This window comes from Dreissena polymorpha, chromosome 8 (genome assembly GCF_020536995.1).
Source record: "Dreissena polymorpha isolate Duluth1 chromosome 8, UMN_Dpol_1.0, whole genome shotgun sequence".
NCBI classification, from domain to species: domain Eukaryota; kingdom Metazoa; phylum Mollusca; class Bivalvia; order Myida; family Dreissenidae; genus Dreissena; species Dreissena polymorpha.
Window position 1 is genome coordinate 913,797 of NC_068362.1, and position 27,782 is coordinate 941,578.

General features: G+C 35.5%; 1 protein-coding gene across 7 annotated transcripts in view; it reads right to left on the minus strand.

The window, feature by feature from the left end:
• Positions 1-27,782, minus strand: part of LOC127842550 (zinc finger MYND domain-containing protein 19-like) — a 249,057-nt gene that overhangs the window by 214,973 nt on the left and 6,302 nt on the right. The window contains exons 2-7 of one of the 7 annotated variants that reach the window (XR_008031699.1): positions 19,852-19,911; positions 17,801-17,907; positions 17,055-17,329; positions 12,016-12,130; positions 4,460-8,705; positions 1,172-4,169 (exon numbers count right to left, since the gene is read on the minus strand). Coding sequence is in view for 1 of the 7 variants with exons in the window: in XM_052372108.1 (XP_052228068.1) it covers positions 8,606-8,705; positions 12,016-12,130; positions 17,055-17,329; positions 17,801-17,907; positions 19,852-19,911 (657 nt within the window). In the remaining 6 variants the exon portion in view is untranslated. Of the gene's footprint in view, positions 1-1,171; positions 8,706-12,015; positions 12,131-17,054; positions 17,330-17,800; positions 17,908-19,851; positions 19,912-27,782 lie in introns of those variants that run through there. The other 6 variants (XR_008031695.1, XR_008031698.1, XR_008031696.1 and 3 more) reach the window with 6 other exon arrangements.

A 27,782-nucleotide genomic window follows, 5' to 3' on the forward strand; every position in this document is an offset into this window, starting at 1 on the left:
AAATTCAAATTTAAAGGCTACATTTCCAACCCTAAGCTACTGATGAGCAGCAAACAGCATAAAACCTGAACAGACTGTGAGTTACTCACATAGGCATTTTTAATTTGCTTTTGAGTGGGAACGAGTAAATCGGGTGAAGGCTTTATATGGTAAAGACATCGTCCGATTTCGAATAAGAACGTGTAGGCATCTAGCATAACGCCAGCTGGCATGAATGAAAACATTCGAATATTTTAAAGGCTGATTTGAGAGAAATCCCCAGAAATTTGGCTGCATCAATGTGCCTGTGCGCAGCGTAAAGGATGTAACACTGTTCAATGTACGGAATCCTGGACTAGGGTCTAATCTCTGCGTGTTCAAACGACACAAATTGTGGCCCAGTTACAATAACGCGTTAAAATTCATCTCGCAGAATTTCGGGGTTTTTCGTTGTGGTTATGATATTTGTGAGGAAACATTAATACTGAACATTTACCATGCTCTAAAATATCCATTATATGCATCTTTTGACGATTTAAAAGCCTGAAAATGATAAGATATTGCTATTGTTATATTTTGTGATACTACGAGGATTGCTTACATAAAGTATAATATACACCAATCATTGTATGAGCATGGATGGCCAAGTGGTCTAAGCGAATGACTTTTACTCTAGGGGTCAGTGGTTCAAGCCCATTTGAGGGTTACGTTCTTCTCTTTATTTAATTTTATTCTTGTTTTTTTTTACTGGAGCTTTTTAGACCCAATGTTTACATTTATCAATATATAGCATTTAATGACAAACTTCAATACATGCCAAAATTTGTGAAAAGGCCCCTTTAAAATACCTGAATACCCATGATCACAACTTATGTTTTAATTGTTTGTGTGTTGTGTTTAGCTGCACCATCTTTGCAATGTCACATAATTTTAAATGGAAACACAAATGATTACTTTAGGTCATAATTACGTAAATATTGCTATGTTTTATGAATATTCATTTAATTTAAACGTCTAGATAAGTTCCTATCACATAATTAATGTTGCACTTTTCTAAAATAGCAGTTAATCGTTATCTTACCACATATTCGTTCCCAAAATATTTTTCGTCAAATAAGGTAACTTTATTTTTTATTTCATCTCCATATGATATGGTCATATTAATGATTGACTCAATAAAAACTGAAAACACTTGTTAGTTTTTTGTTTGTTTATTTTATATCAAGAGTACATAAAACACAAAAAATAATTCTGCCAACAGACAAAGACGTGCAAATGAAACAGGCAGTGATAGAACTCAATTAAAACTCTAACAATCTTAAACTGAACGCACCTTTATAGAGAACACAATCTTTAACAGTAGTCCCACAAAATATGTTTTGTTTGAAACATGCTGGAATGTTCAATCCTTCTTACCCACACTTCATAAAATCTTGAACACACTTTTCCTCGTTTTAGACTAAGATAACATACACAATGTACAACTCAAATTTGGTGTACAACAGTGAAACAATAACGCAGTTAACTATTTTATTGCAATCTGATAAACTAGTGACCTGAAAATCAATAGGGGTCATCTGTGAGTCACGCTCAATGTACCTATGAAGTGTCATGATCCTAGGCAAAAGCGTTCTTGAGTTATCATCCGAAAATCATTTTACTATTTCGGGTCACCGTGACCTTGACCTTTGACATTGTGACCTCAAAATCAATAGGGGTCTTCTGCGAGTCATGATCAATCTACCTGTTAAGTTTCATGATCCTAGGCATATGCATTCTTTAGTTATCATCCGAAAACCATTTTACTATTTCGGGTAACCGTGACCTTGACCTTTGACCTAGTGACCTCAAAATCAATAGGGGTCATCTGCGAGTCATGATCAATCTACCCATGAAGTTTCATGATCCTAGGCGTATGCATTGTTGAGTTATCATCCTGAAACCATTTTACTATTTCGGGTCACCACGACCTTGACCTTTGACCTAGTGACCTCAAAATCAATAGGGGTCATCTGTGAGTCATGATCAATCTACCCATGAAGTTTCATGATCCTAGGCGTATGCGTTCTTGAGTTATCATTCAAAAACCATTTTACTATTTCGGGTCACCGTGACCTTGACCTTTGACCTAGTGACCTCAAAATCAATAAGGGTCATCTGCGAGTCATGATCAATGTACCTATGAAGTTTTATGATCCTAGGTCCAAGCGTTCTTGAGTTATCGTCTGACAACCACCTGGTGGACGGACAGACCGACAGACCGACATGAGCAAAGCTCATTCGAAGGGGGGGCATAATAAGAATTGGTTGTTTTGCTACATAGAGACGAATTGTTCCAATATTGAACAAATAGTTTCATTTAAATGAAGAAAACCACTATAGTGTATCTCAAACAATAAAGCACTGAGTCAGCACCTTCAAAATGATCATTCACATTTTATTTTTATTTTAATGTTAAAAGACCACATTATTACATTATATCACGCTACTTAGAACCCTAGGATGCATACAAAATTGAACTACATGTTTGTCCATTATGGATTTAAAAACCCAACAGCGCGTTATATAGATGATGGTGCTCTATTCATAGTAAAGTTCAGTAATGACTTGTCATCTAATTATAGAATTATACCAATGTTACTCGCAAAAGTTGAACAACATGAGGCCGTCATGTAAGCTACTGGAAATAATTTGATAACTGGTCAATTATTTGTATGCAGCTGTTCATCTCTTCATTCACTAAACAGAACATTGGGAGAAACAGAGAAAAGAGATCCATTAACCCTTTGCATGCTGGGAAATTTGTCGTCTGCTTAATTGTCGTCTGCTAGATTTCTAAAATTAGCATTTTCTTCAATTTTTTTCCAAAGAATACTATCAGAATAGCAAACAGTTTGGATCCTGATGAGACGCCACGTTATGTGGCGTCTCATCTGGATCCAAACTGTTTGCAAAGGCCTTCAAAATTCGGTTCCCGCACTGAAAGGGTTAACATAAAATAAAGCTGATAGCACCAAAATAATTATCTACTTTGGAATACTAGCACAGTGAAACACAAAACAAACAGAACTAGTTACATTTAGCCAGTGAGCAAACACAAAAAGAGCCACTTTAAAATATCGCTGAATTTGCGTTTACTAATAATGATGATTACATTTTGACATAATATCATCTTTTATTCTTCTTGAATTTATTACAAAATACCAACTGCTTCTTTTATCTGTTCAGTCGTAATTTGAAAAGACTTTACAAAAACTCTGTTTGTTAATAATTTAATAAAATCTTATTATTTTATTTTATATCAAAAGACATGATATTTAGTTTTTAAATTAAAAATTAAACTTAACCCTTTCCCACTCAGAAGCAAAGTAAAAATGCATATGTGCAAACAGCATAAAACCAGAACAGCCTGCAAGTAACTCGCAGTCTGTTCAGGTTTTATGCTGTTTACTGCTGATCAGTATTTAAGGGATGGAAATGAAGCCTTTAAACTTGAATTTAGTAAGAAAGGTCTTTAATTAAATAACTTTCTAAGGTACTAGAAATGGGTCAAAATACGTTTCTATGTGGAAAAGGGTTAAAGGAGTCAAATATAGTTGGGAAATATTGCACACTTGAAATCTAGTACTACATGAATAACATAATTTCATGTTTAAATGTATTAGAAAAGAAAATATTTGGCAGACATCAGGAGTTTATGTTGCATTATTTTATATTTAACATAACACATCACTGCCACCTTGATACATAACATACCCTGATGCACCCACCACACTGGTTTGAATACAGACAGATTTATCAGGAACACAAATTGTACACACATTCTTAGTAGGGTGGAAAAATTTCAAACTGAGAGGAACATACTTTTGATAAAATTGTTCACAGTAACTGTGGGTAAATTAAAATCAGTTGGAAGTCTACACAAAGTCTAAAAAAGATACATTCTCTTTAAAAACAAGGGCTGTTTGTAAAACATGCATGCCCCCCATATGGGCTGTCAGTTGTAGTGGCAGCCATTGTGTGAATACGTTTTTGTCACTGTGACCTTGACCTTTGAACTAGTGACCTGAAAATCAATATGGGTCATCTGCCAGTCATGATCAATGTACCTTTGAAGTTTCATGATCCTAGGCCTAATTATTCTTGAGTTATCATCAGGAAACCATTTTACTGTTTCGAGTCACTGTGACCTTGACCTTTGACATAGTGACCTGACAATTAATAGCAGTCATCTGCCAGGCATTATCAATGTACCTATGAAGTTTCATCATCCTAGGCGTAAGCAGGCTTGAGTTATCATCCGGAAACCATTTTACTATTTCCAGTCCCTGTGACCTTGACCTTTGACCTAGTGACCTGAAAATCAATAGGGGCCATCTGCCAGTCATGATCAATGTACCTATGAAGTTTCATGATCCTAGGTGTAAGCATTCTTGAGTTATCATCTGGAAACCATTTTACTGTTTCGAGTCACTGTGACCTTGACCTTTGACCTAGTGACCTGAAAATCAATAGGGGTCATCTGCCAGTCATGATCGATGTTCCTATGAAGTTTCATGATCTTAGGCGTAAGCATTTTTGAGTTATCATCCGGAAACCATCTGGTGAACGGACGGACCGACCGACGAACCGACATGTGCAAAACAATATACATAATAAAAATAAAAATTTTGTTCTTAAATAAACTCTTTTTTATGGAATGATAAGGTTTTTAACATTGTACATTCAGGAATGCATCAAATAGTTATCATAAAGGAATGTAAATGACTGAAAACTGGGACTTGTTCACAGTTTGCGAAATGATAATTTTCCATTAAACTGTCATTGAAACAAAAAAGAATGTTTACTTTACATTCAACTAGCAAAATGAACATTCCTGACAAAAGAATAATATTAAAACATCAGTTTATTTATAAAAAACAATCAATTGAATTTGGTAAAATAATACAGCACTTAAAAATCCTTTCATTGAAAAATTTGGTACTAACTCAATTTCTAACATATCGTTATAAATATGTGTCAAGTCTTATGTTTGGTTTAGTCCTAGTTAGTTAGATTTTGCTTCCAAAGGTCCCGGTTCTAATTTCCAGTGCAGGCAATATTTTTATTCAATTCTTTTTTTCATTTTTTATTTACTTATGAGTACTGCAAATAAAATGTTATCGTTAAAAACATTTAACGACACTTTTCAAAAATACAAAAATCTAAAAACAAGTCCCTGAAACAACACAATTATAAAACTTATTAATACGAAACTGGTCAAATACTTCATATTCAAATTAGCTGAAAGAAAAAGCTGCATTTGGGCCTTACTCTTTGAAAATGGGGGTAAATGCATGTGCATACAGCGTTGTCAAGTATTAGCCTGTGCAATCCACACAGGCTAATGAGGGACCACACATTTCTGTCTTAAGGATATTTTTGCTACATAAAGACTTCATTTAAACGAAAAAATACCACATAAGTAGAAAGTGTCGTTCTGATGAGCCAGTGCGGACTACACACACTAATCTGGAACGAAACTTTATGCTCATGCCTTTATCCCCATTTTCCCACAACCAGGCTCATTTGGTAAAATATAAACTTGCTAACAACCGCTAACAAAAAGGATCACTCATCCAAATAATTACAAATGTACACGCATCATTGGCAAATGAAGATAATGCTTAACAAAGAAAAATATAACAAAATGTTAGTTACACAAATTAGACTAGGGTTAAACTATAAATATATAAGATACAGTTATTAATAAATTAATAAAAACATTAAATTATGTATATCATTAATGACTAGTGTTAGGCAAATTAAAACAAAAACACACACATGTTAGTTACACTGCAAAATACCCAATTTTGGATGTATATTTTACAATATCAACACATACCTGTACAACTTATGTGGTTTGAATATCAGCTTAAAACTAAGGGTCAATTAAAAGACATTCAAAATAAGCAATAATATTCTATTGGAAATAAGACCTAATGTTCAGCTAGAAAATTTACCATTCTGATGAGATCTTTATTATAACTCAGTAACATCATATATCAATAAAATTAATAATAAAATTGAAAATCACCAATTTGTTTTAATTCCTTCACATTAAATATTCACAAAACAGCATAAAAATCGCAACATGTTTCTTTATACATGTACACGATAAAAAACAAGCAATAAAAATGTAGTTATCATAACATTATGACATAACAACATGACTGTGTATCATATATTTGTGTAGTTGTGGCTACAAAGCACTGCATATTGCAACTGGTACATGTATGGCATAAATATCTGGAGCACCGATAAACTAGCAGAAGAAATATAGATTAACCCCTTTTGAAATGGTCAATAATTAATGCTAAACACTTATTGGGGTCAAAAGCAGAAAATGTCCAAAACAGGAACAAGCAGTCAGTATTTCCAACTTCAATTTACATGTACAGCATATGCAGCAAAACCATGTAACCTGATGATTTGTTTCTTATGAAAACTGAAGTAAGTTCTGAAAATATGGCATTTGCCAATAATGTCTAACCCTTTCAGTGCGGGAACAGAATTTTGAAGGCCTTGGCAAACAGTTTGGATCCAGATGAGACGCCACAGAACGTGGCGTCTCATCAGGATCCAAACTGTTTGCTATTCTGATAATATTCTTTGAAAAAAATCGAAGAAAATGCTAATTTTAGAAATTCAGCAGACGACATTTTAGCAGACGACAAATTTCCCAGCATGCAAAGGGCTAATGGACATTTTTTATTTTGCATAAAAGCAATCCTATATATTATCGACCACTATTAACAAAGTATATATTTACCGCCTTAAAATAAAAATATTACATTTAAATAGAAGGTGTAAGTTAAAAATTGTAATATAAAATCATACAAACAATCATACAATTCAGTTTTAAAAATGTTTTCTTTGCAATTATCTATGCACCAGATTTACAAAAACTTAATGCCTTTTCTAAAGCCATAATAAAATACAACCCAATGATTACAATCATTCAGTTTACAAAATACACTTACAGGTAATAAACAATTTCTACCAATTAGGGTTAAAATGATGATGTCTGGCCAATATATATTTCACCACTTGCAAAGTTTTTTTTAACCATATAAATAGTGCTTCTTAAAGAGATTTAAAAGAATACAATTAACAAATAAATGGAATGAACATAACTCATATACATGTATATGGAATGTTGAGACAGATTTGGTCCAAAAATCCAAACACCGGAAAATATATTCATGGTATAGTTTATATTAACAATTATATAATAGAAATCATTCAAAACAATTACACACCCTGGCGTGTCATACAGTCAAAATAAAGCAGGTTTGCTCTTGTAAATTTTGTTTTGCAAAAATAACTATATCTTTGTTACAACAATTACTTATTGCACCCCACTACTTTGTCAGTAACAAACAAGGGCACAGAACTCAAGCCCAGGCAATAAAACATTGTCAATAGTGTATTAAATTATCAATTAACAGTTTATATTTCAGAGGGAAATAATACCACATGGTTGCACAATCAGGTTACTCTGCAGGTCCTTGGGGAATAACCCTTAAAAAGAAGAAACCGTCAGAGATGGGTGATGCTCCCCAAAGTGTTTTTTTGTCACAATATTGCACTATATATTCAGATAAAAGGAAACGTCTAGTAGTTGGGGGGACTCTATATGTACAGTTAATGGAAAATTTCAAAGGGCCATAACTCTGCAAAAAATCATCCGACCAGGACCGGCTGATAATATGCACATCTCCTCTTGGTAGTGAAGCTTCCCATAAAGTTTCATTGAATTTCGGTCATTTATTGCTGAGAAATAGCCCGGACAAAAATTGTGCACGGACGGACGGACACACGCACCGACAGACGAAGCGGCGACTATATGCTCCCCCCAAAAAAATTTGGGGGAGCATAAAAACAGAAAAGTGAAGCAAAACAATGTATTGCTGGAGGCAAATATCCAACCAAATATATTGACAATTGAATATCTTCAAGATATTGACTTATTCCATGCCATGAAATAATCTTGGTTACAATTCAATCCAGAATTAATGACTGTGAAAACTCATCTTTACATTTAAACAGTAACAAACCAATATCTGAGACTCTCTGGAATGAATAATAATAAATGAGAATACACTGTCAAGAGATAGAGAACAGTTTAAATGAATGAACAAGATGGCCGAGGTGAATTTGTTTCCCCAGAACTATAGATGGCAAAATGCAAACAAAGGGGGGCAATAATGTTATTGTTGAAAATGATGGCAAAGGTGGGGCTTTCTAGCTTGAATTATTATTTTGAAAGTGAAAACAAAGCTTGAGAACAATGTAAGTAATGACTGGGATGGCTGAATCTCTGAATCTCCCCTAAAAATATAAATGGACAAATGCAAACAAAGGAGACAACAATGTAAATAACAATCACAATGGCCGAGGGGGAGCTGTCTCTGGATAATTATAAATTACAATTTGTAGAAAAAGGAAGAGAATAATTTAAATGACAATCACGGTGGCTGAGGTGGAGTTGTCTCTCTTTAACCAGCGATGACAAAATTCAAACAAAGGAAGATAACAATGTAAGTGATGACTGGGATGGCTGAGGCAGATAGAATTGTGTCCCCTATCTGTCTGGGATTTCCGTGATGTCTGGTCGCCTTCTTTCCCGGCAATACTGCTTATGAACCGGCCAGTCACGTTGCTGGCATGTTAGACCACAATACCTGAAGAAATAAATATATTTTTCATACATCAACCTTGTTCTGGGAATACTGGCCTTAATGCATGTGCGTAAAGGCTCTTCCCATATTCACATGTGAAGTCTGCACAGGCAAATCAGAGATGAAACTTTCCGCCTAGACGGTTTTTTCGTTTAGAAGAAACGTCACAGAAACGAGATGTTTGATAAAGGACCCTCAAAGGACCGTTTGAATATGAACATGGGCAAACAACTTCAGAAAAAATGTCAAATTTACACAACTTTAACTCAAGATCTTTTTTAAAACTCAAGTGGCCATTTTTGGTTAAATTTCTATTATTTTGGCAGAAGACCACTTTAGGAACAGTTGTGCGAAATCATTACAAAAAAACATTACCAAAATGTTATAAAACGGTATTTTGACATATTTCTATAATCACCAATTGAGGCAAAAGTTTGTAGAAAGCTTGGTGAAGATTCTATACAAGAGAGCAAAGGCCCAAAAACGCTCACCTGAGATAACAAGATATCATTGGGACAAATCTTCTGACCAAGTTTCATGAAGATCGGAAAATAAATGTGGCCTCTAGAGTGTGAACAAGGTTTTACTATAGCCATATTAGGATAAATGCCCCGCAACCTGGCAGCCATGTTTTTCAACCAACCGGCATTATTTTTTAACTCGTCCAAGATATTATCGGGATGAATCTTCTGACCAAGTTTCATGAAGATCGGACAGTAATGTGGCCTCTAGAGTGTTAACAAGATTTTACTTTAGCCATATAAGGAATCTTGCCCCGCCCCTTGGAAGCCATGTTTTTCAAGCAAACATAATTATTTTCAAACTAATCCAAGATATAATTGAGACCAATCTTCTGACAAAATTTAATGAAGACTGGTCAATAAATGTGGCCTCTAGAGTGTTAACAAGGTTTTATTATAGCCATATAAGAAAAAATGCCCCGCTCCCTGGTGGCCATGTTTTTAAAGCAACCAAAACCATTTTCGAACTCATCCAAGATATCATTGAGAAAAATCTTCTGACCAAGTTTAATGATGATCGGAAAATAAATGTGACCTCTAGAGTGTTAACAAGGTTTTACAAAAGTCATATAAGGAAAAATGCCCCGCCCCCGTGGTGGCCATGTTTTTCAACCAACCAGCATCATTTTTTAACTCTTCTTAGATATTATTGGTATGAATCTTCTGACCAAGTTTCATGAAGATTGGACAATAAATGTGGCCTCCAGAGTGTTAACAAGATTTTACTATAGCCATATTAGGAAAAATGCCCCGCCCCTTGGCAGCCATGTTTTTCAAGCAAAGGTTACCATTTTTTGAACTCTTCCAAGATATCATTGGGAAATATCTTCTGAGCAAGTTTCATAAAGATCGGAACATAAATGTGGACTCTATAGAGTGTTAACAAGGTTTGACTATAGCCATATAAGGATCCGTAGTTTTTCAGTACAAATCTGTAGTGCGTAGCTTAGCAAAATAATCTGTAGTAACTACGGCGAATCCGTAGAAGTAAACAGGTCTGTATTATTGGGATGAATCTTCTTACCAAGTTTCATGAAGATCAGACAATAAATGTGGCCTCTAGAGTGTTAACAAGATTTTACTATAGCCATATATACCGTAAAGACGCAGTCATAAGTCTACCCAGCTCATAAGTCGGGGGGAATACTTTGGTACCAAAATTGGAAATTTTGAGTATGTTAGCTTCATAAGTCGAGTCAGAAATTTTCTGTTTACGAATTTCATAAACGGACGCCATTTTAAATGGACATGAAGTTGCAGTAGTATTCTATACATTTCACATGATGTCACTGTGGAACTGTTGAACGTAGGCAAAGCCAACACATGTATTCTAAATTTTGTTTAATATATTCAATACGATTTATTGTGGAAATGGAAAATAATATTTTTCAATATAGACAAGCAAAGCATAGGTCCACTCACAATTGTCTCCTTATTCTTACGCCAATCACGCACTAGTTTCTCACTTATACCAAACTCACGTTCAGCAGCACTGTTGTTATTTAAATTCTCTGCAAACTCTATCACACGTATTTTAAATGCATTGTCATAAGCCTGGCGTTTGCGTTTGCTAGGCATTTTTAAAGTTTATCATAAGTCCAGTTGTGTTTTTGTTTATCTAATTAATAAATGGTTGCGCTCAATAATCTACGCTAGTAATTATCCACAAACTATTTTCCGCTTTTAATCCGATGAAACAATATTATCACTGTAATCCAATCTTTGTACTTTTAATCTGACTGTCAAAACAATTGATTAGTGTCTTGGTAAAACGTGTTTTTTTAACAATGATTGACATACCCAAGAGACCGCTAACTCCACCTTTTTCTCGGAAACAGTTTCAAAGGTGGAGCTATACACGTGCTCAAGCATAATGGGACGATTGCAAGCGAGTTACAAACACGCGATTGGTTAAGCATATCGCTTCTCTAAACAAAGAAATCCAAGTTTGTCGGCGAGAAAGGTGTTCTTTATGGCTTCTTGACAGGAAACGGCTTTCCACTGATGACGTCAAACTGTCGATTCACACATATTGCGAATTTTCGCGAGACTTTAAATGATGTCCTTGATTCTTTGTTTACATGAACAGTAAAAGAACAACACCTGCTTACATGAAGACTTTGGATTAAATTATCAAAATAAAAACAAGAGTAATTGCAAACTGTGATTATATTAATTGGTAAGTATCAGTAAAAATACGACGTTTTGTTAGTCGTATATCAACGATTTTTTTTTATACAACAACAACAACTATTGCCGCAGGGATCAATCTTCATGGAATTTCATTATTTTTTTCATGGAATTTCATGATTTTTTTCATGGACCACCTCATACATGTAAGTGGATACCGGTTTTTTAATCAAATTTTGGAGGTAAAAAATCTCGACTTATGACTGCGTTTTTACGGTAGCCATATTTAGGAAAAATGCCGCGCCCCTTGGCAGCCATGTTTTTCATGCAAATGTTTCCTTTTTAGAACTCAGCCAAGATATCATAGAGACCAATCTTCTGACAAAATTTCATGAAGATTGGACAATAAATGAGAGTTAACAAGGCAAATGTTGACGTCGCACAATGGACAAAAGGCGATCACAAAAGCTCACCATGAGCACGCTGTGCTCAGGTGAGCTAAAAAACGAAACCATTAAGAGACCAAAAATGACAGATGGCGCAGGCTAATCAGAGAAATTCTGCTTAAACTGGATTTTCACTAAGCGGACTGCACGGGCTTATCACATTACGCACCTGTTTCCCCCAGAGACGCTTATTTATACAAGCAACAAAAGACATACCTGACAGCCTGGCACCGTCCACATATACTGAACTCTCTCAGGTGTTTCTCCATGTTGGTACAGGGTGGATAATGGCACTCGTAGAATAGAACACAGCTCGACTCCACCACCGTCACTGTAACAGACAATGACATGTTTGCCAATACATGGGCCTGTATTCACCAAATAATTTTTATAGCGTAACCCTTTGCCACTTAGATACGTATTTTTACCCATTTGTAGTCCCATAGAAAGTTAAATTTAATTAAATACCTTTATTACTAACTTCAAGTTTTAAGGGCTTCATTTCCAATCCTTAGTTACTGATGAGTAGCAAACAGACAAAATGGTTGCAAAAGCCATTTTCCCTTTGTTTCTTATGCAGAAAAGGGTTAAACTTGTTATATTCACCACACAATTCTTAAGACTTTAAGACTTAAAATTAAGAATATTCTAAAATTCTTGTAATATTCAAGAATTCTTTAAATTGGAGTCTGACCTGGTAATAACCACCTCTAATTGCATAACCATTGTGAAGCCACTACTCCTCTATAGAGCAGAGACCTGGAGAACCACTGTCACCACCATAAAGAAAATACAGGTCTTCATCAACACCTGCCTCAGGAAGATCCTCAAGATCTGCTGGCCAGACAAGATCTCCAACAAAGTAATATGGAGAAGAACAAACCAGCAGCCAGTTGAAGAAGACATCCTTCGGAGATGTTGGCAGTGGAAAGGCCACACTCTTTGCAAGCCTGCATCCAATACGACACGGCAATCTCTCACATGGAACCCCCAAGGGAAAAGGAAGAGAGGACAGCCCAGAAACACCTGGCACCATGACCTGGATGCAGATGCTAAGCAGATGGGCCAAACATGAGGGCAGCGGGAGAGACTCGTCCAGAACCAAGACGCCTGGAGGAAGCTGGTTGGCGGCCTATGTCCCAGATGGGACCACAGGCGATGATGAGATGAGATGACTTGCATCATTCATCATTTTAAACATTTTGTTAATGACATAAGAACAAGTGGTAACCTGTTTGTATGCATATTCAATCTAGATTATGTAGCTTGTATTTGGAACAAATTTCTTTGCCATAGCAAAATTTGTCAACAAGGAAATTTTGTCAAATTGTAGAACGAAAGAATGGTGATTTACATGTACAGTTCAACCCCTACTTCCGGTCACCCCTCATCGCCGGTCGCCCTGTGTAAGCGGCCACTATATAATGCACCCCTCTTAAGCGGTAACGCCGTTTCTCCGGCCAGCGGCCAGCAATTTTGCATCCCAAATGTTAAATTTCCCCCATATGAGTGGTCACGCGTGAGTAAGTCAGTCATGCACATTGGCAAAATTACACTGATGCAACGGCGAAAAAATCGATACATACTTCCAATCTGCGGTTTAGGCCCTGTAGTACTGAAGCGTGATGTGTGATAAACATTTTGACAGCCAGTTTGCAAATTGCAATTAATTAGTGGTGGATTATCGGGTTATCGGATTAAAAGCAATATGCGACCGTTTGATCTTTTTGTTGCCGCACGTGCGAATATCACCTATTATTACTGGAAAAGAGATTCTTAATTTATTATTCATTATTTGCAGCTGTTGAATCATACTATTTCAAGCACACATTTATGACAATTATGACAATTATCGGCTAATTTAAAGTTAAAAAGAACAACAAAACTTTTAACTGAAATCAACTGATCTACATGTTCTCTGTGCTTCAAAGTTTTTATCCCAAAATCAATACACGCACGCTTTCCATGGGTATGGCGTGACATTGTACATTGGTGCATAATTTTCGGCTTTTGTCGGGACAAAGGAAATAAATGAGGACTTTTTTATGCTTGAATTTGTAAATGTCTCATTAACATAAAACAATCGGAAGTGTGTTTTGGATTACAAATTATTATTCTCCCTAGGGAATTCAACAAAACATTTAGATTTGTTTTATATTAACAATGATTTCAATATTAATTTTGATAAAACCCTTTACGCGGCGAAACAATGTTTTTATAATATTATGCATGAAAAGCACGATTACCAGGAGGATTACACCTGGTTGCTATTATCTGTCTCTTAATTAACTGGCCACGATTTTATAGTGTTGGAGATCACTGTCGGGACCAATTCGTACGGAAGGTATTACAAAGCCATAAAACTGCAATAAACCAATTAAATTATTGATTGATAGTGATACAGGAGTTATTCATGCATAACTGATGCACAACTGTTCCCATCTTAAGTGCATTGGGGCCATACAACGAGCATTGTGTTAACAATGAATCATGAGAATGATTCTTTTTCATTGACTTGATTTTGATGATGATGATGATATTGATGATGATTAGAAAGATTAATAGAATATTTTTTTGAATGAAAATGTTGTTTTATAGCTGATTTTAGAAAGGAAGAAATAACATTATTTTTAGTCTATACATTGTTTTAGTACATGTACACATATTTACCTTTTTTTATACAAAAATTGAACAGTTGGCCATGCACTCATCAACTCCAGACTCCCGATGACCCAACCCCCTCTTAAGAGGCCACCCCGCTTAAGCAGCCAATTTGGCCGTTTCCCTTGACTGGCTGCTTAAGAGGGGTAAGGGACTTTAGTTTCAATACAGAACAACATCTCTACTCTTAAACACACAATGAAAGAGTTATTACTCTGAATGCTAATCTAAGTCATATAAATATTTAAATAATAAAAAAATAAAATAAATTATTATGTGTTCTTTTGAAAAGAGCAATAAATGATAATAAATAGAGAAAATTTTGCAGATGTAAATTTAACCCATTGCATGCTGGGAAATTTGTCGTCTGCTAAAATGTCGTCTGCTGAATTTCTAAAATAAGCATTTTCTTCATTTTATTTCAAAGAATACTATCAGAATAGCAAACAGTTTGGATCCTGATGAGACGCCACGTTCTGTGGCGTCTCATCTGGATCCAAACTGTTTGCAAAGGCCTTTAAAATTCAGCTCCAGCGCTTTACGGGTTAAGTCCTTTGCATCAACCAATGTGCATGCCATATAAACACAGGGCAGCCTTACATTTCCATGTACATGTATAATTTTGTCAACACTATAATTACCTGACTTTCCTAAACGACCAACTGTTGCAAGTGAACGAAAAATATTTGGGTTCAATATAATACCACAATTTGCATTTCACAGGTTGTGTCTGACTTGTGTTATGGGGAGTGTTTTCTGGATAAGCCAAGAGACAAGAAATACTGGTCCTTGCCAGGCATAATGGACTCACAGAATTATCTTTCAAGCTTCATTTAGGTTTACATGTATGCTGCTATTGAGATAAACCAGTTCCCCCAATCTCAAGATATTTTATTGATAGGTCACTGTGTTATTTTTTTTTATCTTTCGAACAAAAATGAATGTGGTTAAGGTTGCGAACAGGAAACAACTATTGAAAATAAGAGTTAAAAGTCTGATTCATACCTATTGATATTTTGTATGAAACTTGACACAAAGAAGGAAAACATATTGATACCTGGTACAATATTTCCTTGTCATTAATCAGTTTCTGATTACTCAAATTTCAACATTGTTGTCCGTATTTATCTTGTACCATTAAACCCAGGGACCAAAGGGGATCACATAAGCCACAAGGTGAGCTAAATATGAAACCATCATTTTCAGGTATGGCATTGCAAAGAAATAATTAGTGCGCAAACTTGTTGAACAATTTAGTTGTAGACTAAATCCCCTTAGAAAGCCCAATGGTAATCAAATACAACAAATTTCCTGCAAAACAAGCCATAGCCTAGAGCTTTGTCACAAACACAACTAATTCCCCAGTACCGCCATTGTTTTTTTCTGTTCAAATTCAGTTCCGGTATTCCGGTAAATATAATATTGAAAACAATTTAATCCTCACTTTTGAAGCATATATTAGCAAAAGAACAACAACACTAATTTACCAATTTCAGTCAAAACGCTGCATTTTTTCTTAATCCAAAGTGACCCGGCCCCATTCCCAAAATGTTGAGAAAAAAACTGCTGACCACTTAGTCAGTTTAGTTCACATCCCAGCTCCGCCACTTAACTTTGTCACTGTTGTTCAAGGGGAAAAAACTCAGGAATGTGTGGGTTGCTTGGGATAAAAAATTAGCCTTGCATATCTGCACTTCACGGTGAGACACAAGTCATTTGATTTTTCATTTTAAATGCTTGAGAAATGTGGAAGTTCATTTAGGTCTCTCTCAAAAACGTACATTTTATGCAAAGTTTAAGGGCATATAACTAAGGTACATGTGGATCACTGGGCATGCAAAAAGGGCCATGCACAGCTTACCTTCATGTTCACAACATATTGCTTGAGAAATATGGAAAACAAATTCTCCATAAACTTGTAACATTTTATGTGGACAGATTGTCCAACTGACAAAATGACTCCAACATCAAACTTCATTTTTTTTTACATATTTATTCCAGCTTTATTGCATTGAGAGCCAATCGCTCATTAAAATGCTCTCTAGTCTGTTTCCCTGGAAAAAACAGTTCTTCCTGCCATTAGGGTTTATGCTATTGGGGGGAGATCTAAAGAACGCTCCCACAGTGGGAATTGAAACCACCACCTCCAGTCGGACACCATATCTACTATGTCAGAGCAACTTCAGTTTCTGGGTATAATGGGTGGGTGGTGCGGTGGTCGAGAGGTAACACACTGGTCTAACATTCCAGAGGTCCTTGGTTCAATTCCCGGCCGGGGCGCTGAAACTTTCAGAAATTCTTCAAGGGTTTCCCACCCAACTAGAGATGTACTGGAAAGAAACCCAGGTAATTCTCGTGTGTATCGGTGCTATACACTGAGCACGTTAAAGAACCAAGGGATCTACTTGCAAAGAGCCAGGGTATTGCAACCGGATTCCTTGTATCCCAATACTGTCTCTTCTGCTTGCTGGATCTTCAACAAAAACCAAAGGATCCCATTGGAAATAAGTGCTTGCACTTTCATGGGTTATCCTTGACCCCAAGATCAAAAGAAATAACAATACAATGAATTCCAAGCCAAAAATATTCCTTACCGTCCTCTTGTATTGTATCCCCATCCCGATCCAGCAGTCGACTGCACACCGGCTCATGGAAGTGCTGATAGACAGGATCACCATGCAGTTGCTGAACCGCCAACCAATACAGACTCTGGTCCTTCCCGTACTTGCTTGACGTTTCGAGATCCGGGATGGCACTGGTTTTATAGTTTTCAGGCACTAACATTAGGTTTTCTAATCTATTATCCACTGTTATATTATTTTTATGAATCACTTTAAATCCTGGTGCTATTCCCCCATTGTGTTTCTCCCTGAAGAAATATGGAAGAAAAAGAGTTTTCTTATTGCACACAAACAATAATATGCGTCTGGTCCTGGGAAAACTGGGCTTAATGCACAGATTGTGTGCAAAATGTCGTTCCAGATTAGCGTGTGAAGTCTGTGACAACACTTTCTGCTTTTACGGAATTTTTGGTTTAAAGGAAGTTCTTTAGATGAAAATTCAGTTGAGGCATTAGCCTGTACAGACTACACAGGCTGAACTGGAATGGCACTCATATATTATTTCCATAAATTCATGTTTAAAGCAATTAATGTAACAGTCAACTACACAATTCAAAGTCAATACTGGTCTTTCATGGATAAGGATATCCCCTTCTTCTTTCAGAGGTTCACTGAAGTGGACACACTCTTGTATGTGCCAGATTAAAAATCTTCAGGGCAAGCAAGTAGCCGATCAATATGCATTACGTATAGGCGTAACCTTGGGCTGCAATACGTACCATATGATAGAGTGCAATAACTGTCCAGTGGTGAGCCCTGACTGGATGTCATATGTATAGGCATACACTCGGGCTCCTGTACCATCATGGTCCACTTCTGTACGGGCCTGGGAACAGCAAACAAAGTACATTTAACTCTTTCAGTGCGGGAACCGAATTTTAAAGGCCTTTGCAAACAGTTTGGATCCAGATGAGACGCCACAAAACGTGGCGTCTCATCTGGATCCAAACTGTTTGCTATTCTGAGAGTATTCTTTGAAAGAAAATCGAAGAAAATGCTAATTTTAGAAATTCAGCAGACGACATTTTAGCAGACGACAAATTTCCCAGCATGCAAAGGGTTAACCCTTTTCCACAAATATTATCCTTGTTCTAGGAAAACTGGTCTTAATACATGTGCGTAAAGTGTTGTCCCAGATTAGCCTGTGCAGTGTGCTTATCAGGGACAACACTTTCGGCCATTGCAGAGAACCTTAAACCCTTTACATCAGATATGCACTTTGACATGTTTGTTGTCCCTTAGAAATCAAATAAAATGTAAAACTTCTCTTACTAGATTCAAGTTTAAAGTCATTTTCAACATTTGGCTACTGATGAACAGCTAGTAGCATAAAACCTAACAGTCTGCAAGTTATTCGCATGCTGTTCTGGTTTTGTGTTGGTTGCATATGTTCTTTTTCAATTTGCTTCTGAGTGGAAAAGTGTTGAAGAACTATTTTGACTAGGGATGGGTTCAAAAATTCATATATTCGAAATACTAAAAAACTGGCTGTATATTTGAATCTGAAAATACTATTTAAATATTTGATTAACATAGAAACTAAACTTTGCATAAAAACCAGACACTGGAACAGATACATAATAATTGCTTTATTTAAAAATGTTGTTCAATAATAACAAAAAGTTTAATAGTCGGTATGCACAGGCATTTGACACACTACATGTAATTGGAATTAGTTTATATTGGGGCATGTTGTTAGGTTTTCTTTCCTTCATTGAATGTATACCAGCATTCATTGTTAGCATCAAATCCTTTTCTATGGTGACACTGACGCAAATTTCAAATAAAAACTACCTTAAAGATTTTTTATGTAAAATGTTATGTCATTTGTTTCCACTGGTAAAAATCCTGTTTGTTCAGCTGGCTTCCTTAACCCTTTCCCAGTCAGAAGCAAAGTGAAAATGGCTATGTGCAAACAGCATAAAACCAGAACAGCCTGCAAGTAACTTGCAGTCTGCTCAGGTTTTATGCTGTTTGCTGCCTATCAGTATTAAAAGGTTTGAAATGAAGCCTTTCAAGCTTGAATTTAGTAAGAAAGGTCTAAAATTAAATTTAACTCTCTGAGGGACTACAAACGCGTCAAAATAGGTATCTTAATGATAAAGGATTAATCCTTAACCTTTTATTACGTATTTAAATGCATTTTAATTATAAGACAAAGGATTGTCAAGTAACAAGGCCACTCATTTTTCCACTACATGCACACAAACAGGAGACTCTTGTCTGTTTTGCCCGATGACATGTTCCAGGAATCAATTACACAATACCATCACAGGTCACTGGATGGCTTGCTGACTCATAAAGCAAGCTGAAGCTTTCACACTCAATGCCTGTTTCTAGTCAATTATTTTTGTAGCAAATGAAACGGGGTCTATAGATTAATACATTGCTTTCCATTTCAGGTTGCCTATTAATGTTACTCAGATCTTGTGTTGTAAAAAGAATTAGGATGTTAGTGTGTTTTTAGTCGTTTGCTTGCAAACAAGATGTTACTTAAAATTGTGCCCATAGCTTGAATCGACCTAGTTTCACCAAATCACAAAAAAATGAGGGTTGATCGTAAATGGCGGTTTAAACAATAAACTACCACCGTATACTATAATATGAACTACTAAGTAATAAAACTTAAAAACTAAACAAATAATCAACTCCCCTCCCCATGTCACCTCCATAAATCTTGTTGCAATTAAACTGAACTGTTTAAAATTAACAAAACTGGGATTGCAGGTATGGGTCAATTTTGATCCCTGAAAATCACTGAGCAATTTACCTCAAAGGCGTGACTTTCCACGAGGCTTATGTCCCTTTCATCCAGCAAGGCATACTTTGTCTGAAACACATACAATATTTTGTATTTTGGTATTTCCTCTGGTTGCATAACAAATTATGCTCTAGGGAAAATTGGGCTTAATGCATGTGCGTAAAGTGTCGTCCCAGATTAGCCTGTGCAGTCCGCACACTCTAATCAGGGACGACACTTTCCGCTTTTATGGTATTTTTAGTTTCAAGAAAGTCCCTCCTTGCCGAAAATCAAGTTTAGGCGGAAAGTGTCGTCCCTGATTAGCCTGAGCGGACTGCACAGGCTAATCTGGGATGACACTTTACGCACATGCATTATCCCAGTTTTCTCAGAACGCGGCTCAATTGAGCCTTGCTCTGTGAAAACTGGCCAGTGGGTTAAATGCATGTGCATAGAGTGTCGTCCAAGATAAGCCTGTGCAGTCTAAACTTGATTTTGCTAAGAATAGACTTCCCTTAAACAAAAAATACAATGAAGGAGAAAGTGATAGGCTAATCTGGGACAACACTTGTCCAACATGCATTAAACCCCATTTTCCTACAGCGAGACTCAATTGTAAGATGCTCTCTAAGGTTAAGGTTGTTTGCCCAAGGCTATTAATAGAGATCAGATTATAAAACCATGTCAAATACTTACTGACATATAAAATGACAAAAGGCGTTTGAAACACACGTATGCCCTTGACTTGCAGCAAAGTCATCATATGACTTTGACATTTAATTTTAAAATCATTAGGTGTCATTTTTCGATACCCTGGTACAATTAACCACAATACCAATTGCATGATGAATTCTCAGATATTTAACAGAAACTAATTTGCTGTTTCAAACCCCTGTAATCATGACCTTTGACCTGTTGACCATTTTCTTCTCCCAAATAACCTCTGTAATAATTAATACAGTACTGTAGGTCAAAGATTTCTCTAGAATTCTCTTAATACCATGAAAAAACCCACTTCTGGATACAAGCACATGTAAACTTGACCATTGATCTGGTGACATTTAAATCAAAATATTATTTTCTTCCAACAAACACTGTGACCAAGTTTGGTGATGTTTCTATTAAAACTAGTGGACTTAAAAGTTTAAGGGGGGACAAGTTTAATTTGGCCAATTTTTTATCAATTTGAGGCCATATTCATGCATGTCATCAAACTTGGTCTAGATTTTGCATTTTCTATAATTTCATAGTACATAAATTATACAGGTGATCTTGCTGCTTGTTCAACTTGGCCGAGATGTAATGCCCACAACCATTCACACCAAGTTTCATGATGATCTGATTTAACCCTTTTAACATTAATCACTTAAATATAAGCCCATTGCATGCTGGGAAATTTGTCGTCTGCTAAAATGTCGTCTGCTGAATTTGTAAAATAAGCATTTTCTTCATTTTTTTTCATAGAATACTATCAGAATAGCAAACAGTTTGGATCCTGATGAGACGCCACGTTCTGTGGCGTCTCATCTGGATCCAAACTGTTTGCAAAGGCCTTTAAAATTCGGTTCCCGCACTGAAAGGGTTAAACTGTACGAGTTTTTAAGCTCCCATCTTTTTCTTGGATGCTGCTTCATGTAACTGCTTCCATATTATTATACAATTCATTTTGTAAATGGGTGCACTAAACAAGCGCTGTCAGAGGACAGCGCCCTCGACTATTCGAGTGCTTGACAGTATAACATAAGCCATCATGGGGAAATTTTTCATATTCAATAATTTATTAGACGATCTTTCAAAAATAAAAAAAGGAAAAGAAAATTTGGGGGGGGGGGGGGGAGGGTGAGAGGGAGGGGGGTGAGAGGGGGGATAATGTGGGGTGTGGTCATTTATAAGACGATCTTTCAAAAATAAAAAAAGGAAAAATAAAAGATATGGAAGGGGGGGGGGGGGGTAGAGGGTAAGGGGGGGGAGGGGGTATAATGTGGGGGTGTGGTAATTTATTAAATGATGTTTAAAAAAAAAATTGGGGGGGGGTAGGGGGATGAGAGTGGGGGTATAATGTGGGGTGTGGTAATTAATTAGATGATGTTTAAAAAAACAACAAGATGTGTTTGTAATACACTATGTCCCCGTATATGACGTTTGACCGTGAAGGATGACCTTGACCCTTCACCACCAAAAATGTGCAACTCCATTAGATACAAATGCATGTCATATATAAAATTGCTAGCTTCAATATATTGCAGAAGTGACCTTACATGAGCAATTTTGACCCATATATTAGACCTTGAAGGATGACCTTGACCTTAACCTTTCACCACTCAAAATCTGCAGCTCAATGAGATACACATGCATGCCAAATATCAAGTTGCTATCTTCAATATTGCAAAAGAACTCATCAAATGAGCTATTTTGGCCACATATATTTGACCTCTGACCTTGAAGGATGACCTTGACCTTAACCTTTCACCACTCAAACTGTGCAGCTCCATGAGATACACATGCATGCCAAATATCAATTTGCTATCTTGAATATTGAAAAATTGAAAAAGTGTACATTAAATGAACGATTTTGACCCATATATTTGACCTTTGACCTTGAAGGATGACCTTGTTCTTTCACCACTCAAAATGTGCAGCTCCATGAGATACATATGCATGCCAAATATCAAGTTGCTATCTTCAATATTGCAAAAGTTATTGCAAATGTTGGCGCAAACCAACAGACCAACCAACAGACAGGGCAAAAACAATATGTCTCCCACTACTATATTTTTAACATAAATAAATAAATAAAAATTTTAGGGGGGGGGGGATTCTGGGTAGGGGCGTGGGGTATTGTTTGGGTGGAATCCATTGTGGTGTTCAGGTAAGTGTTGTTTTGTCAAAGTAATAATAAATGTGATCATAAATAAAGAAGTAATGGCAATTTAAGCAAAATGTTCAAGTGTACAAGGGGCCATAATTATGTCTAAATGCTTGATATAGTGGTCTGCTCTTATTTATAGGTCGGGGTAATGTTGGTTAACAAGTATGCAACAAATAAAAGCAATATGTCAACGGATATAGGAAATATTTGGGGTAGTACGCAAACTTTAACATAGATTTATCAATAATATGCATATTCTAAGCATAAAAGGGGCAATAATTATGACAAAATGCTTGATAGAGTTGTCTGCTCTTGTTTATAGGTTGGGGTGATGTTGGTAAACAAGTACGCAAAATATGAAAGCAATATGTCAATGGACAATGAAAATAAATGGGGTAGTACGAAAACTTTAACATTTGCTGCATATTCTAAGTGGAAAAGGGGCCATACATGTAATTATGACAAAAATGCTTGATAGAGTTGTCTGCTCTTGTTTATAAGTTGGGGTCATGTTGGTAAACAAGTATGCAAAATATGAAAGCAATATGTCAAGGGACAATGAAAATAATTGGGGTAGTACGATAACTTTAACATTTGCACGCTAACGCAAACGCAGACACTAATGCCGACGCCGGGGTGAGTAGGATACATGTAGCTCCACTATATATATATTTCATATATAATAGTCGAGCTAAAAATTATTACAATGTATATGAGGTCAGGTTACATTTTTTTTACTGGCTTTTAACTCCTGTTATTTATATTCTATATACCAGCATATTCCAATGTGACTTAAAGCATGTTTTTTTTCAGTAAACATTATACAACTGATATGGCTGTTTATATTTCATTTGTCTGCCAAAGAAACTCCATAAATATCAGGTTTTTATGAGTAATAAATGTGACAGTATACAGAAAATTAATAAACAATCACAAAGGTTACAAGACAAAACAGCAATTACTGTCAGGACTAATTAATCAGATCATTGCAACATACTGAGTTGTCAGGACATGTCATTGTGGCAAGGACAGTAATTACATGTAACTGTCCAAAGTTTGCATCACTGTCAGTAACAGCAGGTTAAACAGGCTACACTCCACTCTCAGTGCAACCAAATATTTTGTAATTTAATAATTATATTGCCATTTAATAATTATGGGTGTTAAACACCGGTAGAGTTTGGTGTTTGTGTTTTTATTTCAATTGAAGAAATGTCTCTGTTGTATAGCAATAAACAAAATTATAAGGCTGTGGGTGGAGACACAAATTTAAATTCAACAGGAAATTCAACATTTATTGATTTAAGATTTTTTAGTTAAAAAAACAAGATTATCCATTTATTCTTAAGATACATACATCATGTTTGTTTCTTCTTGATAAGATATCTCCATAATTTATTTTAATTAAAAAAAAAACAGCAACAACAAAACTTTTAGTAAGATATGATTTATTGTGCTAATATTCTTATTTCTAAGTTTGATTATCATTTATGTATTTTAAAAATTATAGAGTGTTCTTAAAACCTAATACAATTTAAACTCGATGCAAATCTTTACAAAAGCATACATGTATTTAAAACATATTGCATATGAATTTTTTGTAACTACCCATAATTTAATTCAATAAAGTAAAGACCAGTTATTTAATTCAATAAAGTAAAGACCAGTTATTTAATTCAATAAAGTACCACCCATTTTAAGTCAGCAATTTGTCCAACTCTGTCCTGTATTGCAGTGTTTTAACAGTCTTTGTGTTTAAAGTAAATATTGTATTAATGTAGGATTGCTTCACCAAATAGGACACTGATAAAATCTGAACACACTGCACAAATATTGGGTTTGAAAGTGACGCTTTGTTTACACACCATAGTTAATAACCCGTAAAATGATTTTTCTATCGAAATCTTAATTTTCTATCAACTGTCCTCAGATAGTCATCTAGAACTCAGCATATCAATGTTTTGTGCTTCATTCTTTGTTTTATTGCTGTCACTATTTTGTGTTAAACATTTATACCTAGAGCTTTATTTTTTTAACCCTTTCCCACTTTTATATAGAAGCAAAGTGAAAATGGCAGTCTGTTTAGGTTTTATACTGTTTGCTGCTAATTAGTAAATTAGGGTTGGAAATGAAAAACCTTTAAAACTTAAATCTAGTAAGAAAGGTCTTTAATTTATTTTAGCTTTCTAAGGGACTACAAAATATGTTTCTAAGTGGTAAAGGGTTTAAAAACTCACGCTTTTCTAGAGAAAGCTGAGTGCCAGTCTCAGCACACACACTTCTGCTGTTATTGACAACTGTATGGCAAGTGGTTCGATGCATAATCCCAAGAAACTAGGTTTCTCGTGAGAACCTAGGTTCTCATTCTGAGAATTTAGGTTCTCATGAGAACCTAGGTTTTCAAATGAGAACCCAGGTTTTCAAATGAGAACCTAGGTTCTCATGAAAACCTAGGTTCTCATTTGACGACTTGGGTTCTTGAAGCAATGTGCAATCTTCAAGCGAGAACCTAGGTTCTCATTCTGAGAACCTAGGTTCTCATGAGAAACCTAGTTTCTAGGGATTATGCGTCGAACCGCAAAAAACTAGGTTTCTAATGAGAACCTAGGTTATCATTTCATTTGAAAACCTAGGTTCTCATGAGAACCTAGGTTCTAAGAATGAGAACCTAGGTTATCATGAGAAATCTAGTTTCTTGGGATTATGCGTCGAACCGCTTGCCATACAACTGCTCTACTTGATGCAGAAGGAGGAAAAGGCTGTACAAAAATGTCAATACTAATTCCCATCCACATTGGACAACTTGTGATGATTGAAGCGTTCTTTGTGCTGCTTTGTATTGCTTTTTATAATAAAATTTAACAAAATAAAAAAAAATTAATTAAATTAAAATTCAAGGGTTGAACGAAACACTGTTGTAACTCATATTAAATAAAGAAGGAGATACGACAGTTTTCCTTTCAGCCCTTAATGAGCAGCGCTCTGTGTAATGGCATTGTATGCATGTGCCCACAGTTTTATCCCAGATTGGCCTATGCACACAGGCTAATCAGGGACAAAACTACATGTTTTCATGGTATTTTTCGTTTAGGAAGGAAGTCTCTTGACTGCACAGGCTAATCTGGGATGACACATTACACACATCATGCATTAATAATAAACCCTGTTTCCCACATCGAGGCTAACAAGTTTTCACCACCATTATCACACAAGTGGTTAGCGTTTGTAAAATATTGCAAGACATATACATTTCCAGGCAGGAAAATCATTTCTGCGTTGAATAATTTTAGACCGAGATCGTGAAAATCGCTGCACAATTGATGAAGTTATGGCTGTTCAAAGCGATGAACCCTATTTTCGGGTGATTTCAAGTTGAATACCTTGTTAAATACATTTACATGTATATATTTGATAGTGAAAATATTTGTTTCAGAAAAGTTGATTTTTCATTATAATATGATTATTTAATTATCATTCAAAATGATGTTTTCACTAATTGATATCATAGCCACATGCTAACCACCTGTGCATTATCGGTCAGTGGAATAGCAGTATACAACTTCAATTCAGGAAACAGATTTTTAAAAATTGCTTTACAAAATAGAAATCAAAACCATTGTAAAAACAACAATACATCTATATCACAATACCTTTCATTTAATGTAAGTAAACAATGAAGGAGCCAATTTTGTAAAACCATTGCATGGAAAGAGAATGAATGGTCTTGATATTTGATACCAGTCAGTAACTGCCGCCCATTGTTGTTCAGTTTCATTTATAAAGAAATGCATTTTTTATCATTAACAACCAGTTTAACCTAGATACATATATTGCACATAAAACTTCTTTCATTTTAAGGGATGTTTACCCATATTTCTTATTGTAAAAGAACCAAATGTCTCAAAATGGCTTTAGTCTATCATCTATGAAGGAAATTTTATGAAATACACATGTACCTAAAATTCCCTTCAATCAGTTGAGATAAGGGAATGACAAACCTGTTGTGTGGGACCATTTTAAATAAAGCATTAAAAAAAATCTTAAAAGAAAATAAATTGATTTCCGTGTGGCTCAAACTTAAGACTTTCCATTAACCCTTTGCATGCTGGGAAATTTGTCGTCTGCTAAAATGTCGTCTGCTGAATTTCTAAAATTAGCATTTTCTTCAATTTTTTTCAAAGAATACTATCAGAATAGCAAACAGTTTGGATCCTGATGAGACGCCACGTTCTGTGGCGTCTCATCTGGATCCAAACTGTTTGCAAAGACCTTCAAAATTCGGTTCCCGCACTGAAAGGGTTAACAGTCTCATAAGCCAACCACAAGGCCAAGGAGACTTGTGCAAATACAGGCTTAATATAGACACTATTGACTAACTAGCAAATTTGTTGAATTGATATCCCCCACACAAAAATAAATTTTAATTAATTTAATTAATTAATTTTGACAGACCAACAACGCCAAATCTATATCCCTCCGCCTTATACACGTTTTGAAAAATATTAAAGAAAATTTGATACACACACTTCAATTTGTTTAATTTAAATCATTTGTTACTCATAAAAGTGACATCATTTAGAGTTTTTTTTTAATGAGACATATCTATTAATGTCTCCTAAAAAAATTTAATGGCTATAATACTTCTTTACACATTTTTGGAATCTGCCCCAAAATATTCAGTTATCTTCAATTTGCCCATGCATGAATAGGACCTTTTAAATGTGGGTGGAACATAAAGATTAGGTTTAGAGCAAACCAAAACCATTAACAACATGAAATGTGAAAACCTCTTCTGAAGTGAGTTTGTATGCTCTTGACAGGCAATCAAGAACAGTTTTAATATAGAATTTAAAATTAAAGCTTTAACTTCTAATAAAATTTCACCCTTCTTAATAAAATCCTGTAGAATAGTGTTTGGCTTTTTTGTCCACTCTTTCAATATATTTAAATTGATTTAATATTTTCTGACTTGTGTATTCACTCTTTTGAACAATGTAAATCTATTAATACACAATGTATAAGAAGATTTTTTTATGTTCGCTGTTTTATATTGTACACCAATGCTGATCACTGTACACTGACCAATGGTAAC